The 17857-nt window shown below is 43.9% G+C and overlaps 1 protein-coding gene across 1 annotated transcript; it reads left to right on the top strand.

Annotated features, from left to right (window-relative positions):
- Nucleotides 1–13980: 13980 nt before the first annotated feature.
- Nucleotides 13981–16822, top strand: PPP1R3G (protein phosphatase 1 regulatory subunit 3G). The gene has a single exon (XM_042868864.1). It carries the CDS (start codon nucleotides 13981–13983, stop codon nucleotides 14755–14757), a length of 777 nt encoding a protein of 258 aa, XP_042724798.1. The 3' UTR covers nucleotides 14758–16822.
- Nucleotides 16823–17857: the final 1035 nt, after the last annotated feature.

The raw sequence follows: 17857 nt of genomic DNA, 5'->3' as shown, positions 1-17857 counted from the left end.
GGACCTGCTCCAACAGCTCCATGTCCTTCTTGTGTTGGGAGCCCCAGATCTGGACACAGTACTCCAGGTGGAGTCTCACGAGAGCAGAGTGGCAAAATCATTTCCCTCGACCTGCTGGTCACATTTCTCTTTCAACAACCCAGGATACAACCCAGGCCTTCTGGATTGCAAGTGCACATTGCCAGCTCACGTTGAATCTTTTATCAACCAACACCCCCAAGTCCTTCTCCTCAGAGCTGCTCTCAAGCCATTCTCTGCCCACTCTGTATCTGTGCTTGGGATTGTCCCAGCCCAAGTGCAAGACCTTGCACTTGGCTTTCATGAGGTTGGCATGGGCCCACCTCTCAAGTCTATCCAAATCCCTCTGGGTAGCATCTCTTCCCTCCAGCATGTCAACTGCACCACTCAGCTTAGTGTTATCTGCAAATTTGCTGAGAATGCACTTAATCCCACTGTCCATGTCACCTACAAAGATGTTGAATAACACCTGTCCCAACACCAATCCCCTGAGGAACACCACTTGTCACCAGTCTCCACTTGGACACTGAGCCATTGACCACAACTCTCTGAGTGTGACCATCTAGACAATTCCTTATCCAGCAAGTGATCCATCCATCATATATATTTTTCTCTCACTTGGTGACCAGGATGTCATGCAAGATAGCGTCAAACACATTGCAAAAGTTCAGGTAGATAAAATCAGTTGTTCTTCCTTTATCACTAATGCTGTAACTCCATCACAGAAGGCCACCAAGTTTGTCAGGCATGACTTGCCCTTGGTGAAGCCACATTAGCCACTGTGCTTCTTGAAATGGCTGGGTGCCAAGAGGACAAGTTTGTTTCAGTTGTTAATGTATAGATTATGGTAAGGTCATTTGTTAACAGCCACATGGTTGCACATACATGAATAATCAAACTCCTATAATTTTACTAGTTCACTAGTTCAGCTAAACATCTTGGTAGTTTGATATCATAATTCAAGCACTCTCATTCTCAACCTTGTCAGTTCATTGGCAGAGGTAAACAGATAGCACTTCAATATTCTAGATCTGTATATTATGCCTGACACACAGCTCACTGAAGCTTCAGTGTTCTGCTTCGAATGGAGACTGCACTTTTCTTGTGTTCTGTCTCCATTTAGGTGTCTGTGATATTGCTGACTGTAAACAGCAGTACTGTGAGAAGGCTGATCTTTGCACAGCCTGCATTAAAAGAACTGCATTTGGCTAATGGTAAGCGGGATGCTTCTGAGAAGCTACCAGTTCAGTGCTTCTGGTTTGTTAGGCTGGCTCAGACCCACTTGTTTCTGGGTGCATGCCTTCCGGGTGCTTGCTAATATAGTAACTTCAGGACAGCTGCTCTGAACTCAGTGGCTTGTACACTATTATGAGGTCCCTGTCTCATTAACATTGGTTGAGGAGGTCTGAAATCTGCACTTACATTGCCTGTGTAAATTGGTTTGTTAGGAATCAAGAATGGCTATGTAATCATAGTAGTCTTCTAATTTAAAGCATGCAAAAATTAATGGGAAAAGCAGTACCTGATGGATGTCAGTTATTACCATACCCGCAGGCAGAAGCCTCTATGAGCAGACAAGCATTACTCTCTGATGATCAGGAAGCCTGTTCTGCTAATGGGGTGAAAAGTTCAAGCCTCTGATCAATAAGCCCAGACAGCCAGAGAGGAAATTCAGCTATATTCAAGGCAGCCTGTGGAGCTGGGTTTGTTTTGATGGTTTGTTGGTTGTTTTTTTTTCTTTTTTCTTTTTTCTTTTTTTTTTTGTGAGCTTCTCTCACAAAAGAAATTTATGTTTTCTGCTAGGGATACAAATGGATGAGAAAAGAAATGTGGAAAAAATACACTGTGGAAAGAGCAAGAGAATCAAGATTCATGGCCACATATTCAAGGGAGTTCAGTCAGTATTTGGGGGATTTTGGCAGGCATGTACTTCACTGCAGTTCAGTAGGGCATCGAAGGGTTTACATCACTGTTCAATTAATTTGGTTCATACGTCAGACAATTAATTTTAACCTACGTTTACTCTTTTATGTCAGCTGTCCTGCTATAGCACATGTCTGCTTTAGAGAACCGCAAGAAGACACTGAACTACATTAAAAAAAACACATTTAGCAGTCCAGTAGTCCGTGCTGTAACATGCAGAAATTCCCTCCTTAAATACTGAGCTAGATATCTGTATGCTAACTGTTGGTAAACGCTGACATTTTTATAGTGATTATTACAGTTTTGTGAGTAATTAGGTGTGTGGTTACTGCATATTGTTTTTTAAGAAAAGATATTCTAAACTTTGAATAGCTTAAATTATTTGGCCCCAGTGAAGCTACCACTGTTTTCCTAGGGATTTAAACCTGTACTGAGGTAATGCAGTTCTACTGCAATCCAGCTTCGTCATGCTCACAGAGACTAACAGCCTGTAGTCAGGAGGAGGAAAGAAGTGCCTCGGGCAACCTCTTGTAACAGCCTCGAGTAGAGAAGGGTCTCTGAGACACCTCCTGGGACTAGTGAAAAATTGATTCAATTTCTGTATAAAACAACTGAGATCAGAAAGGAAAGCCCAATAAACATTATGTACAGTATCTCTAATTGTGAAGCCCAGGTATTTCTTTCATGTATCTTTTCAATACTGAAGGGCAGCCTTAGCTCATTCTTTCAGGTGGATATTCTGTGATTATCATGACTAAAGGACCTAGACTTTCATAAAATCGAATCTTAACAAGTATTTATCACATTTGTATTTTTAATTTGGTTTGTGTCTTTAAGATGAAGGAAGTTGTTTTTTCTTTTGAGATACTATTTTTTTTCTTTCTTAAATATTGTTGACTGCCAGAGAGAAGGAAGGAAGCTGCCTAAACCTTTTAACCTTGGCTATCATAATTAGTAATTTGTAAAACAGAAGCAATTATCTCTAATGCCTTGTTTATCTGAAATTATGGTAACGTGTGTAAGACTGAAAATGGCACTTCACTTGACCCACGTCAGCTGCTTTTTTCATTGAGGAAAGTGGAAAGATGGTGAAGAGCTTGATAGTTAGCTTTATATCCTGTTTTTACATGCTCTGGTCCAAATGCTCAGAGCAGCGATGGGTTGTAAAAGCGATCCCACTCAGCCTTGTTTTTCTAGGAGATTACAAACAAAGCTTCTGCCAAGCTACTCCCCAAAGCTGCTTTTCAAGCCAGGAAGAATAGCAAGTGCTGGCTGTGGACAGAGCTGCAGGTTTTGGTTTAAATGCAGTTAAAATAAACCAAGATACAAGCAAACAAACTCCACACAAGGGATCTGTTTCTTTTATAGTTAAAAAAAAATCCTCTATAATCTGGGAAACTCACTCATTCTTGTGATGCAAGGGAGGGAGAAGAAAAGAGAAGGATCATTCATCTGACAGGGCTCCAGGGATCAGGAGTGGTCTGGTCTTCAAGCAGTCACCTCTGCTTGCCTTTTAAGGGCCAGAATTTGGCTGAGCCCTGCATGGTCATGGGGAATTTTCTTGACTTTGTGTCTTCCTTTAAACAGATTCAGTACTGGTTGCATGGTGGCTATTTAGAGGCACCTTTGCAGGATGCCCTTTGTGGCAAGCTACTCCATGGTGGTCAATGAGGAATAGAAGCGTGTTTTTCTATTCACACTTCCAGCAGAGGATAATATGGCCACATTCACCCAATTGCTCTGAAATGCCCTGGAGAGTGCTTCCACACTCAGGTAAATCCTCGACCTTTCACAAGCAATAAATAGGTGTTCCTTTTCCTGTCCAGCAACAAGATAAGAAAACACCCCCGCCTTTTCCATTGCTGTTTTCCTTCCCCAACTCTATAGATAAACAGACACATTTTCCCTCAAACTGTCAACGCCATCGCATTAAACTCAGAGCACTTAGCCAATAATAGTAATTTTTTTCCAGTTATATCAATGGGTGTGGTAAAAGATCTTACCTGTCTTTGCAAAATTTGCCTTCATAGTATCTTGAGAGCACTGTATAACACTGGTAACACTGGTACTGCTCCTGGGATTCCAGCAGATCCCTCTTTAATTCACCTTCAAACCAAAAAGAAAACAAAACCAAACATTTTCTCCTGGACACAGTTGTGCTGTTGTTTTTTTTTTTAAGGCTCTGTTGAAGTTTAATTTTCAAAGCACAGTATATTTTCTGTTAGGATCAGTGCAGAGTAATTCCTTCCTGCCACAGCCAATGCAGCTTCCAGTCTGCTTCAAGGGGAGGATTTGCCATTCCCACCAAACAATCCTTATTTGCTAAACCTGTTACTGTGCACTCCTTTGTATGTTGATGCATGCTGTTAACAAATGTTCTGATTGCGAGACCATTGGAATTTCTGCCCAGTGAACTGTTTCTCTTGCATTCCCAACTCACAGAGGTCCCATGCTGCACTTCTTAGTGCTGCATGTTTGTGCAGCTCTCTGTGTTTTCACCAAGGATGGATGGGCAGCAGAGCTCAACCCTCAAAGCTTAGCATAGTAACTTCAATCATGGTTGTTTTTTTTAAAGCAACACCAAAATTATGTGGCTGCCTATTTCAAGCAAAGGGAAGCTGAAAATGGTGCCAGCAGAGGAAGAAAGCTATGGAGAGAAGAGACTGCCTTCTAGCTAGCTGGAGAGCTCTTTCTCCAAGGCTGGAAGGTGAGCTTCCCTGAGCAATCCAGCCTGTTCACAGGTATTCAGAAAGCAGTTGCAAAAGTGTCTGGACATCAATTTCTTTCCTCAATGTAAGCTATGAAGTTAAGCAACCAAAACTGTGTAATAACTTAAAATAACCGAAGATTAAAGGAAAACATCATGTTCCCAGGTAGGAGTCGTTCCCTCAGGAGGATTCAGATATCAAAGTGGTATTATCAGAAATGAAGTTTAAATTTGAAGTTTCACTTTTTATCTATCTTAGGAAGATTCAAATTTGAGTGTAGAAATAGACAAAAATAGTAATTCTGGATACACCGATTAAGAATGGGTTTGTTTTTTTTTTTTTGCATGTATGCCCCTGTTTCATTACATTTATTTTAAAGTAAATCCTCTCTTTTCTCATTTCAATCAACTTATTATTAGGATTATGGATGCCAGAGTTGTTCTGAGACTTATATTTCATTATATTTACAATTATAGACATGAAGTTCAATAGTCTACTACATTATACATTTCAAAGACAAGATGTTATTGTTTCAGATCCTTTTCACTTCAGAAGTTTTACAAGTATTATTCTCTATTAGTGGGCTGTCCTCATAATTCCATTTTAGATAATTTTTTAGCCCTCAGACTATGTGCAGACTGCTCCTGTCATGCCAAAGCCTTATTTTTACACTGGGATTTAAGTGTAAAAGCAGGACGTTTTTACAAGCTGCCCCATAGTCAGTGTGTGCATTCCTCTGTCATTTGGAAAGTACTTTTCAAAAATCTCACTGAGACTTAAATGAGGATTCAGGCTTTTATGTTTAGCCCCCCATCTTTAAGTTGTCTAAGTTTTTGCAAAATTCTTGACATCATGGTTCAGATAACCCCATAAACACCTGTTAGTGATGCACATTTATTAATAGGCTTTGAAAGACTTCTCTCCAGTCACCTGGAAGCTCCACTATGAGAAGTAAAGGAACCTCAAGGATTATCAAGCTCCAACCCCCCTGCTGCATGCAACATCTAATACTAGATTATATTGTCTTTTCTGGTCTTCATCATTTTTAAGATTGGAGGTCTCCCAGGCACTTTTCCATTATTTTTGTTTCCTGGATAAAGTGTTTGAGAACAAAACTAGTGAAAAGTTTTGCCTCTATAGATCAACGTTTTACCTGAGGTCTGAGAGCTTCTGAATTTTTTGCTATTCAAGCCATTCACAGCAAACCAGTTGTTATTTGCCACGATGGGAGGAAAAATTCTTTAGAGCCAGAGTCTTTATATTCTGCCTGCTAGTGGTTTATGTCTGGATGAAGTTATTGCCAAAACTGCTGCTCCTGCTTCTGGCCAAATGTGTGAGGAAACAGGCAAGCCTTTGTATGTCTGGCAGTTTTAGACAAAAAATCCAGCAAGAAACTGCACCATCCATTCAATCAATCAAGCAGCAAAAATCACATCAGTGTGAAGACACAGAACCTCAAATAAGCTTTTGAACTTCTCTGCTTGCTTGGAGGATTATTGCTCTCTGCAGAACATACTGAAAGCTCACCACCTCACTGCTATTATCCACTGCATTTAAATGTGAAAAACAAAGCTGCTTGCACCTTGGCACAGTTCAGTGCCAATACTTTATGGATCTTCCTGTTCTGTAACATGAGTCAAGAAATGATGACTAAATGGATTCAGTCATAAACCATAATGAAATCACACCCACTAAACACATGGCAGGAATGACAGAATGTTACATAGAGCCGTGAGTCTTCAAATTTGAAAAGAAGACAGACTTCACAGTTAAACAAAAATACTCTGCATTTGGCCAAGATGAACCTTTTGTTAGCAGACTGAGAAGAGTGGGACTTGTATTGGGAAATAGATGCATCCTTCTCGTGGGAAGAGTAAGAATTTCCATTTTTTCTTCAGTTGGAGTAATAGGTAGAAAATGGCATGCAAAATTAAGTGAAAATAAGTCGAATTTTGGGACAATGGATAAAAAAGGAAAACTCAGAGAGAAAATGACTCTTGAAATAGGCTTTGAAAGAGAAACCCTAGAAGTCATTTAATTTAATCACTGAAACCCTTCAATATTCAGAAGGAAAATGAATCTATGGCTCTTCAAGTTTTACTCTGTTCATTAGTTCATTCTTCCTCCTTGGTCATTAAGCTGCTTCTCCCTGTGACTCCAGTCTGATTACTAAATCACTCCACGAGATAATTAAGAGCTCCACATTTTGGTTCTCTAAGATTGACCTGGCTACTCTTGATCTTGCTGAGTTATCCTTAGATCTGCAAGTATGTTTGAAAGGATTTGGCTAGGACTGCTTACATAATTAGGAAGCAGTGGTACGAGGGGGAGGCATTAGCTACCAGAAATCAATTAGTAATTGAGACTCTACATTCTGTGATTTACTTAAAAGATTCTCAGTTATATTCTGCACTCTTCTACAGCAGTGTAAGCTGGGAATTACTCCCATAACATCAACTGAGTTACAGATGGTATGAAGCAACGTTTCCAGTGTGAGTGGACATTGACCAACTGGTGTTGCAAACAGGATAATCTAGAACAGTAAAAGCTTTCACTTTAACTGTGCTCACGTATATCTGTTGTTTGTGTGGGAGACAGAGCAGAGTGTGAAAGGCAACACTTCCTATTCACGGCCATCCCTTTCTAAAAAGAAGTGTCTTCTTTCAAAGGAATTGCTTTTGAACTCCTTACAGTGTAGAGACTGCTTGAAATATCTTCAAACTGAAGTAACTTGAGTCCTTCTGCTTCACCAAGTAAAAAGATAAACAACTCAATTTTGGCACCATTAGGTTGCATTTACAATCTATCATCCTCACATTACAGACACCAGAAATGAGGTACTGAATCACAGAAGTAGCTGCCTCTAAATGCCTCATCAATTTGGGAGTGAAAAGAAATGAGAGACATGTGGGATTCATCTTTTTTTGTTTTACTTGGATATGGAAATGGAGGCAGAAGCTACAGCAGATTAGTAGTCCAGATACCAGGAAAGGCAGCATATTTAGCTGAATTTATTCTTAAATATTTACTGTATGATAATCTGAAGTGTCTACTACGTACAGATGGCTCATAAATGGAAACTGCCATGAATGCCAAACATGTACAGGGAACCAGGAACCCCAAGCAACTTCATTAAGGCTGCAATCTCCATATATGTAGACATGAATCGTGACAATATTTTTTGGTAAGTTTTAATCTCCCATCCTATACTCCTTACTCCATGTAAGTACTCTGTACTATGCAGTATGTATTATGCAGAATGCACTATGGAGGACCCTGTGAGGAAATCTGACTGTATCTCCAGTACGAGATCTCCAGTGTACTGTTCAATAAGTAAGGCCTGCAGCTACACACTGAGCAACGTACAGAAAAAAAAATGACAAGAGCATTGAGTAGCTGTCTATCCTGTGTGCTTCATGTGATGGTCCTGAGGGGAAAATGGCATAGGAACACATCACTACAGGCTGTAACCTAAACAGTACACCCCAAAACACTGCATTACGGTTAGAAAGGCAACGTCACTTTGGGCATTTTCTAACAAGTGGGTGCTCAAATCTGTTTCCTCGGCATTCTTCTAACTTAGATTCAAGAAGGTACCACTTTTATGACCTTTCAAGGTGATAAATTATAGTGGAGGCAGGGAGAAAGAAAGCAGCTTCATAAATTGTAGTCATTTTCTTACATCAAAAAGTGATCAAAGCTTGTTTTGCTTTGTTTTTCAGAATAAAATGTTCCCAATCTATTCTCGATAGAACAGTTGAAGTTTCCTTGATGATGGGACATGCAGTGTCTTTTCCAGTAAAATTGCTGTTCTGATTTTATAGTATTTTCTGATTTTAAAATGTTAGACAACACTAGCTTAGTTTGCAGAACAGTTGATCCTTTGCATGCTATTTCCATTTTCATTTCATTATTGGGGAAGAATGTAATTGCAAACAAATGAAATTTAGAAGTAATTATTATCAACCACACCACTAGGGGGGGTATCTTTTCTGCCTTTCCCACTGAAGGTGATGGAACTGTGGGACTGAATTCAGAGTTTTTATGATCTACTGCATTATTAGTCAAGGAAATATAAAGCTCTTTTTCCATCATTATTATTTTTAATACGTCTGGCAGAGCAGGATTGAGCATGCATTCATTCACACGTGGCTATGTCAGTGATTTCTATGTGCGAACTGATAACGATGGTTACTATGCCAATCCATTGCTTTTGCAGTTAGGCAGCATCACACAGTCCTGGGTTTCTTATTCATGCACTCCAGAGTGCATGAACTTGCTAGAACAGTAGAGTAATATTAAAGCAGCACATATTTCTGCTGGTTTTTCCTACTGTAATAAATAAATAAATTATATATACATATGTATATATATGTATTTAGAAATACATATCTATTTCATTCACCGAAATTCAACTCTGACGTCTTACAGGGTTTTTTGTTTTTGTATTTTGCTGTCTTGTAGCAGTATCGTACTGTGTTACAGACACCCAGTTGCTGGTAGGTACGTGCATCAATTGAAGCAATCCTGTTGTAAGCCATAAGAATAAAAATGACTGTGATATAAAGTACCTCTCTTACAGGACCTCCTGTTAGATAACTGTTTTTCCATCTTCTAACGCACTTCAGCAATTCACAACAAACTCTAATTGGGGCAGTTTTGGGAAAATGCAGACTCAGTGTTGAATGTACTACTTGTGCTGCAGTTTGGAAAGCTACACATGCAAACAAACAATTTTTAACATTGGGTTTATGCAGCCCATACAGGTCTATACAGTGTCTCAAGAGAAGTGAAAGAAACAGCTGATGTACTACTTACGTACGCAGTTGCAACTGCCCAGCCAAAAAGGCTGCCCTGCATTAGCTGGGAACATGCTGCATTGCACAACTCCAGTTACAGGGTGGCACCTGAGCTGATGACGTCAGGTTAAAGTTCGATTTTAAAAAAAACACATCCAACACAATGCAAAGACCAGCAGAGGCTTTGCCAGCTGACATCACAAAGGCCCTTCTGACCACTTGGCCAGCTCTGATGTCCTAACAGAGTCCAGACGAGTCCATGCCTCTGTTGATTTTGAGGTACAGGCCTCCTCTTTGTGACAAACACAAAAGCACAAAACAGAAACCATCTGGGTGCAAGTTCATGTAGAACACCCTTTATATAAGACTACTCTGCATAAGATGGAGCTCCATTCACGCTGAAGCCTGATGCAATACAATGGCATATAACACGGTTGAATTTGATCCACGTCAGCAAACTTGCTGAGGATGCATGCCATCGATGCATCCAGATCACTGATAGAAATGTTGAACAGAGCTGGCCCTAGAACTGAGCTCTGGGGTCACTCCTGTGAATAATCTACTTCTGAATAGCATCTAGTCAGACTGTATAGACCCTCTGAATCTTTCATTCAGTGTCTGATCATCCTACAAATGCACTAAACTGAAATCCTGTCTTTATTACAAAATACAAAGAAGTCCATGGGCTATGGAACATTTTTTTTTAAATAATTGAGACCATTAATATCCTCCTTGCCATTGTGTACAGCAAGCTCAACTGTTACAACTGGGATGAAGAAGACTTCTGAAGTGAAGTAAGAATTGTTCAGAACCAATGGTGTTAGAATTTGGGAAAAGATGTTATTAATGTAGTGTACAAACTGTGATAATCCCTGCATATCTATAAATCCCTGTAAATTGTTAAATATCTCTTAGTAGTTATTAGTCATTCAAGTTTTCTGATAAGCTGTTGCTACAGGAGATTTTCTTAGTTAAAACTTGAGTGGGAAACTGCAGAGATGTGGTGTATTTGAACTACATACACTCCATGTAGTAGAGTACGTTCCGTCTGGATGGATAAGAAAACCTTCTAGTTTTGGCCTTGAAAGTTTGAATCTAACATCAAAATTGCACAAAAAGAAATGATGAAAAGTGTATGAATGGCCTTTGGGATTAAATTGTGAGTTGAATCCTCCAGTTACATGATTCCGGGTGTCTGCAAACTAATATTTTTATGTTCATTTTGTGTCCAGTGATGACTATTGATCCAAGGAGCTCAGTGAATTTATTAAATTGCACATCAAACAGAGCTCCCTCCCAAAGCAGCAAACCAAAATCTCTGATCTAACAAGTCCTGAGAAACACATCAACCATGCAGTCACAGTCAGAATGGAGAAAGTGATGCTGGGAATCACTTACCACTGATTTGAGCATTCCTATTTTGCTCATGTCACTCAGTCATCGTCTCAGGATGAAAATGCTCCTGGAGGATGTGTGTGTTGAATGCAGGATGGAGATTAGAGGGACAAGGGAGGAAGATGGGAAACATGGAGGGCGATGAAGAACGAAGTTGCTCAGTTGATGATTTATATCAAATGTCCTTTAATACAACTGGCAGAGTTTCAGGGAATGCAAAAAGCCTGTGAATCTGCTGTCTTCTACTAAAAATGCCCCCAGTTCTATCTTAGCTGTTTCATGAATAACAAAAGCAGTAAATAGTAGTTGGAAGCACCCTGGGTACCCCGTTCTTTTAAGAGAATCAATTCTGAAATATTTCAGACACAACAATGAATGCCTCCTAAATAATGCCTCCTCTCACCAGTGCGAGTCATAAAGGTTTATGCAATTTCACATCACACTCACTTTCAGAATATGAGCCAGTGACTAACACCAAAACTCCGGGATTCCTTATGTGCTGCTGCCTCCTTTAAATTCTTTTCATGCAGAATGAAAATAATTTAATTCCCGTTGTCTTAGCTGCCTTTTCTAAATTTCTGTGAACAGTAGTCCTCCCTGCAGGCCTGTCTCCCAGACTTGCAGAGCATATAAGGAATGCATATTAATTTCCACAGTACTGCTTAATTTTTTAACAATATTTACAGCATGTTTCTCTTTTTGCAGTCCCTTATTTTGCTTAATTCTTTCACATTGCTCTTCAGTTTCTATTATTCGAGGTGGTTTTGCATTATCAGCAAACAGCACATTTTTCCCCTCTGCTGCTCAAAACTTTGGCTGATGGGGTCAGGAGCAACAGCAACTGATTTAAGCGTGCAACAGTCACTCACAAAGACCATCAGCTCCAGCACCAGCACATCCTGCAAAGCACAGGGATGGAGGCACCAGCCTGTGCTGATCAAATCCCAGGGGAGCAGACCCGCCAGGAGCTGGTAGTGCTCAGAGGGCACGTGACAGGACATGAGAGACCAGCAGTGATGGTGGCCATTGCCCAAATGGCCCTTGAGAGCACTAGGCCAGGGTGGGCAGTCAGAACTCCTCAGCCTAGGGACAGAGCTCTGAGAGGTGGTGGGCAGGCTGAGGGGCATGAGGACCTTGCTAACTAGAGCCCTGAGCAGCCTGACGTCTGCTCTGCCCATATCCAGGGCTAAAGTTTTGGTGCCAGGTTTCCTTTTATCACTAAGGATGGACAAGGATAAGGTGGTTGATCTAGATGTATCCTTTAGTTCTTAAAGAATAATTAACTGGTGTCATTGTCCTGACTAAGTAGCCCATGGTAGTGCTCCATAACATCCCCTTATTTGCTTGTCCTTTAATCCTTACCTAGATGCTGCCAGCTGTGCCATCACCACCTGCCAGCTCTGTACAGACCAGTGCCTCTTTCACACACAGCCAGTTCCCACCTCACCTGCCCTGCCTGTCCTTGCAGAAAGGCCCAGAATGGTCCATTGCAACACACCAGTCACAGGGCTCTGCCCACCAGGTTCCACTGATGCCAGTGATGTCGTGGCTCTGGGACTGAGCCAAGGCTTCTGGCTCCTCTCACTTGTTTCTCGGTGCATGCTGCATGCACTGATGTAGCAACATTCCAAAGGTGCTTCACCACAGCCAGCACCTGCTGGAGCAGGATCTGTCTAGCACACAGCCCTTAAACAAGCTGCTCACCTCGTCAGTCTTTGTTTCAGCTTGGTTAACCTCATGCGCCACACACATAGAATGGGTGAGCTGTGAGTCTCAGTTCCAGGCGCAGCTGACAAAGGGCTTACGTTGCATCCTCTTTTGGTCAAAGTCAGTGTTAACAGCAGAGTGACCCAGCACAGCTGTCTGTTCTGTTTGTGGTCTTCTTGCAGCGCATTGCAGACCTCAGCTCAGTGATTCCATGGCTTACTTCCACTACAACGAGGCTGTCTAAAGATCCAAAGGGTGCACACAAGCTTCCTGGGACTGGCTGGTTATGGGGCTGCCCTACAAACAGCCCAGCTGAGCTGAAAGCAGAGCATCAGTGATGAGCAGCTGACAGCAAACTGCTATTAGTCATGTTTTCCATTGGCACCGCTGATGCCACAGTGTCTGTCCTTCGTTCCTGTTCCTATAAAGCTCTGAAGTGAACTACGAACAAATGCTGCGTGCAATGCCAGGAGCTGGAGGAGTCATTCACTGGCAGGCCGCTACTTGGCAGCGAGGCTTCACACTCAAAATAAAACAAAGGATGTACAACAAACGAGTGTCTCTCCCTGAGAAAAAGAACAGTTGAAGAACAAAGTGTTTTTGCAGTCATCCATAGAAATCACCACAGACAATAGCGATGGTGTGCACACAGTTTGGAAAAGGTCTTGGATACGGGTCTGAGCACAGTAATAAAAGGGTGCTGTTAGCAGGATGCTGGTGGCCATGTGTAACCCTCGGAAAATAGAACTGAAGGGAATTCAACTGGAATCTTACTAGATGTTCTGAGTGTCGGGAAAGGCTGCACCTGCAAGTGTGCTGCTAGGGCCTTTGGCCTTTATTTTTTGCGGGCACTGCTGGGACCAAATGAGGGGGAGAAAAAGCAACCGAAGAGACTGGTTTAGGAAAAAAAAAAAAAAAAACCACTTTAAAAAAGGAACGGATTTGTCGGTCCATTCACTCGCCTAGGGTTTTGTCCTAGCGTTCAAGTCTCAAAGCTTTCCTCGGCAGAACCCATCTGGGCACGAAAGCCGCCCTCCTCGCTCTCAGCCGCAGCCGGACGCTTTGCTGCGGTGGCCACGGGCTGCTCCGCGGGTGTGCCAGGCCGTCCCTCCGCTCTCGTCCAAAAGCCGTAAAACCGAGCACGTTGCTAGCGGCTCGCTCTTCCTCGCTGTGGTAACCGCGGCCCCCGGCGCGACCCGGCCGCGAGGCAGCGGGGGACGACGTGCCCGGCCGCCCGTCGCACCTCCCCGTACTTCCTTATTGTTTGCTCCCGGGGAGGTCCCGCCCCGCCCGCGGCGGCCGCAGCCCTTGCGGGGTGGCTCCGGGCCCGACCGGGACGCGCCCCCCGCCCGGGGCTCTCCGCGGGGCGGCGGGATAAAGCTCTGCGCGCCCGCCCGCCGCCGCCACAGGGCCCGGCGGGGCGGCCCGCCATGGCGAGCCCCGCGCGCCCGCAGCCGGAGCCGGCGGTCCCCGGGACGTGGGGCGGCGGCGCGGCGGGGGAAAGGCTGCTGCTGCTGGAGCTGCGCTGCGCCCGGCCGCCGTCCTCCGGCTCGGAGGAGGAGGAGGAGGAGGCGGGGGAGGAGGCGGCCGAGGGGGAGGACTGCTGCCCCAAGTGCAAGAAGCGGGTGCAGTTCGCGGACTCGCTGGGGCTGAGCCTGGCCAGCGTGAAGCACTTCAGCGACACCGAGGAGCCGAAGGTGCCGTCCGCAGCGCCGCCCGCCGAGCCGCGCGACCCGCCGGAGCCCGGCGCTGCCCCGGGGCCGCCCCGCCAGCCGCCCTCCCTGCGCCTGGAGCCCGACTTCCCCGACGGCGGCGAGCCGAGCGCCGAACGGCTGCGGCGGCAGCGCGTCTGCCTGGAGCGGCTGGGGCGACCCGCGTTGCTCTCCGACGTGCGGGGCACGGTGCGGGCACTGCGCGGCTCCGGGCCCGGCGAGGTGACGGTGCGCTACACCTTCAACGAGTGGCTCTCCTTCATGGACGTCCCGGCCTCGCCGCTGCCCCCCGCCGCCGCGGACGGCTCCGAGCCGCCGGCCGAGCGCTTCTCGTTCGCCCTGTGCGTGCCGCCCAGCCTACGGGAGGGCTCGGCCCTTCACTTCGCCATCCGCTACCGCGGCGCGCAGGGCGAGCACTGGGACAACAACGACGGCCGCAACTACACGCTGCGCTGCCGTCGCGACCCCGAGGCGGCCGCCGCGCCCCGCGACTGAGCGACGGTCGTGCTGCCGTCGGGGGGAGGTCGGGGCGGCGGCTGAAGGGGCGCTGTGGGACGGATCCGCATCGAGAGAACCAGGAGGCTGAGTGGGACCTCGGTGCCGCTCCCCGCCCTGCCCGAGCCCCAGAAGGACGTCCGCGGCTGGGGCCCTGCCGTGCATAGGCTGCCTTTGCCGGGGCAGAGGAGCAGTTAAAAATACTGGCTGATAGCGAGTTATCTGGAGAGCTTCGATAACAGCACCCCGCAGTCACGTGCTGTGCGCTGGAAGATGGTGTCTGTCTCGTTCGGTGTGCCTGTGTTGGGGAGAGCGATGACATGGACGGCCTTGTCACAGCACAGTGACAGCGTGGTAGGGAGGGGATCTCGCTAATGAACGAAAGCAAATGCTTCGCTTCAGCTCTCCTTATGTTACGTTTTGCACCACGCTTTCAAGTGCTTTTAATTTATTCAGGTCATTTTGCAACATCTTTTCCAATATTTGTGCGTTGTTGGGTTTGGGCACTTAACCCACAGCCTTTCACTCTTGCACTGCATTGCACTGTGGCACTGCTGTGTCCCGAGTCCTGACATTTGGCAAAAAAGTACCATTGCAAATGGCTTTGTTAGAATAAAAAGCTTTCAAAAAGCTCACCGACACAAACCTTTTTTTCTGCATCTTCTGTGCAGCAGAACGTGTGTGTTAACCCTAGCCTGTGCCCTGCAGAAGCAGCTCATGCAAAGCTGTGGTGAAAGGAAGCTCTGCTGTCACAGGGTTCTGTAGAAGATGTGATGGCTGCTCTGCAGCTTGCCTTGTATTATTTTAGTGTCATTATTATTTTTTTTCATGATGAAAAAACAGATAAGGTTTTATCTGGGTGCAGAAAATGCTTTGGCATATATCCTATACCTGAAATGAGTCTTCAGCTAAGCTGCCTTTTCTGCAAGCTGGTGCAGAGCTGTTGTGCACTGCTAGGTTACAGGACATGGAATAACGCAGTGTGCATTAGCTACTGATAGTTGTACCAATGAAATAACATGCTCTTAAGCTGATATGTGATGCCAATCGAGATAGATGAATTGTTCTTTTCAGTACAGTGTAACATCTCAGACTTGTGCAGTGCATCCCTTATCTGTGTTTTGTTCATGAATTGCTCCAGAGAAGAAGTTTCACCAATGAAGGGTGGGCTGGGGAATGTCTCCTAAAACAGAAGGCAGCAGTAGCTCTGGTGCCTGCATCTGGGCAGAGCTGTGGGGCTGCCACATAGAAGAATTGTAGCTGTAGTCTGCAGTTATGTGTAGAGGGTGAGAAACATTTTCTGCTGTTCTGTAAGCTATGGATAACGGATGTGAAACATCCGGAAAGTGTAACATTTATGTGTAGTCTGAAATTCAAAATGCAGGGGTAAAAAAATCCTGCAAATGATGATTAAAGCAGAACATTTTTATGCCTTGGCAACAAGTAAAATGCTTTAATTTCTTACACAATTCACTTCTTGTGAAAGAGGAAACTTCTCACAGACAGGACTCAAACATAACTACTTTTTAATATGCAAAATGATTTTTTCCCCCTGTATTTTAGTGTTGCAGGTTGTGGAGACACGAGGCCACACTGTTACATAGGTACATAGGACATGTATGTACCAAACGCTGGCATCCCAGAACCAACACGGCACAGGGTTGGTGTTTGTGGTCATAGCTTGAGATTCATTGCTTGTACTGTCATTATCAAGGAAATATATTCAAATTGAATTAGTTCTAATTATGTAAAATGAGAAAGTCCAGTAGAATCAAATGTTAAGTGAAACACACTTCTTGTTTGGTTACATTACTGTTAATGTAATATTCTATAGGGATTGGGGGCATAACTTGTGCAGAACGTGCTCATAAACACATTCCCCACCCCAATGTGAGAAATAAAAAATAATACAGATTTGGTAGCACTCTTGGATAAAATCCAGCTGTAGAGATTTCCAGTTCACGCAGATTTCTTTTCTTTTTCCCATGGACTAAGGGCATAACGGAGAAATAGATGTAAAAGCTTTTTTTATAGGTGTAAATAAAACAAATAGTAAATAGTTGAATCTCTATGTTGGGTTACTATGAAGGACGTCAAAGTTACATCTTAAGTGGGTGTTTTTTATTTTGCAGTTTATAACCATGTTTATATTCAGATTGAAATCAGAAAGCACTGAAGTTCAATTTGCTATGGAGCCCTGAAGCACTACAAACTTGCATGCAGGCTGCTTCTGTTTCATTTGAAGCTTTCAGTCAGAGCTTGAAAGTGAGGCGTCTGCTCCCATTGACTTCCTGGGATCTGGATCCATCCCAGGTACTGCACAAAGACAGGGGAAATGATTGAGGTTTAATTGTCTGTTATGTGGCACTGTGATGAATGTTCGTCTGTGAGAGCTCAAAACCTGCCATCTAGGCCTGGCAGTAATTAAATCACCTTAATTGTTTTTATGATTCTTTCTAAGAGAGGAAAATTACTTGCCTTGCATTAGCATATTTCCAAAGGCTGATATAAATATTTATGTGGTGCACTCTTTTAGTAGCAAGCCCATGCATTCTTCACAGGTCTCCACAGTTCTCTTCTGAATGTAGAACAGTCGTATGAATGCACTGCTTACATCACTTCCTCACACCCCTTGTGAAGCTTCAGTAGTTAATGGGCTTAAGGCTAAGAAAAAAAAGGAGAGTGGTTTAGAAAGGAGCATCTCTTACATTAACGATGCTCTGTGTCACCTGCGGGGTTTTAGAGGTGCATATGTCTGTGAAACAGGATTGAGAGCTCCTGATTTTTAACTCTTGCAATTGTAGAAAATATACAGCATTGGAGGAATGACTGCTTTCTCTCTTTTTTTTCTGCTTCCGTATGAAGGGCTCATGCGCATGCTTTACTTTCTACAATACTGAAGTAAAAATAAAAACTCATGGGAAAAAAGAACAACACACCTTCAATCTTTCTTACAGATGTCATCAATCAAAACATTGCTAAGAGTATGAAATAGTTTTGGCCGTGTTAAGAACCAGGAGCGAAGCAATGAGTACGCTCATGACTTCAGTAATGCCAGGAGTTCACTGTAGATCGTTACGAGATCATGGAATCCTTAGAG

This window comes from Lagopus leucura, unplaced genomic scaffold (genome assembly GCF_019238085.1).
Source record: "Lagopus leucura isolate 7727_CA_CO unplaced genomic scaffold, USGS_WTPT01 Super-Scaffold_100002, whole genome shotgun sequence".
NCBI lineage: Eukaryota > Metazoa > Chordata > Aves > Galliformes > Phasianidae > Lagopus > Lagopus leucura.
The sequence above is the reverse complement of the archived record's forward strand: the minus strand, read 5'-3'. Positions and strand labels throughout refer to the sequence as shown.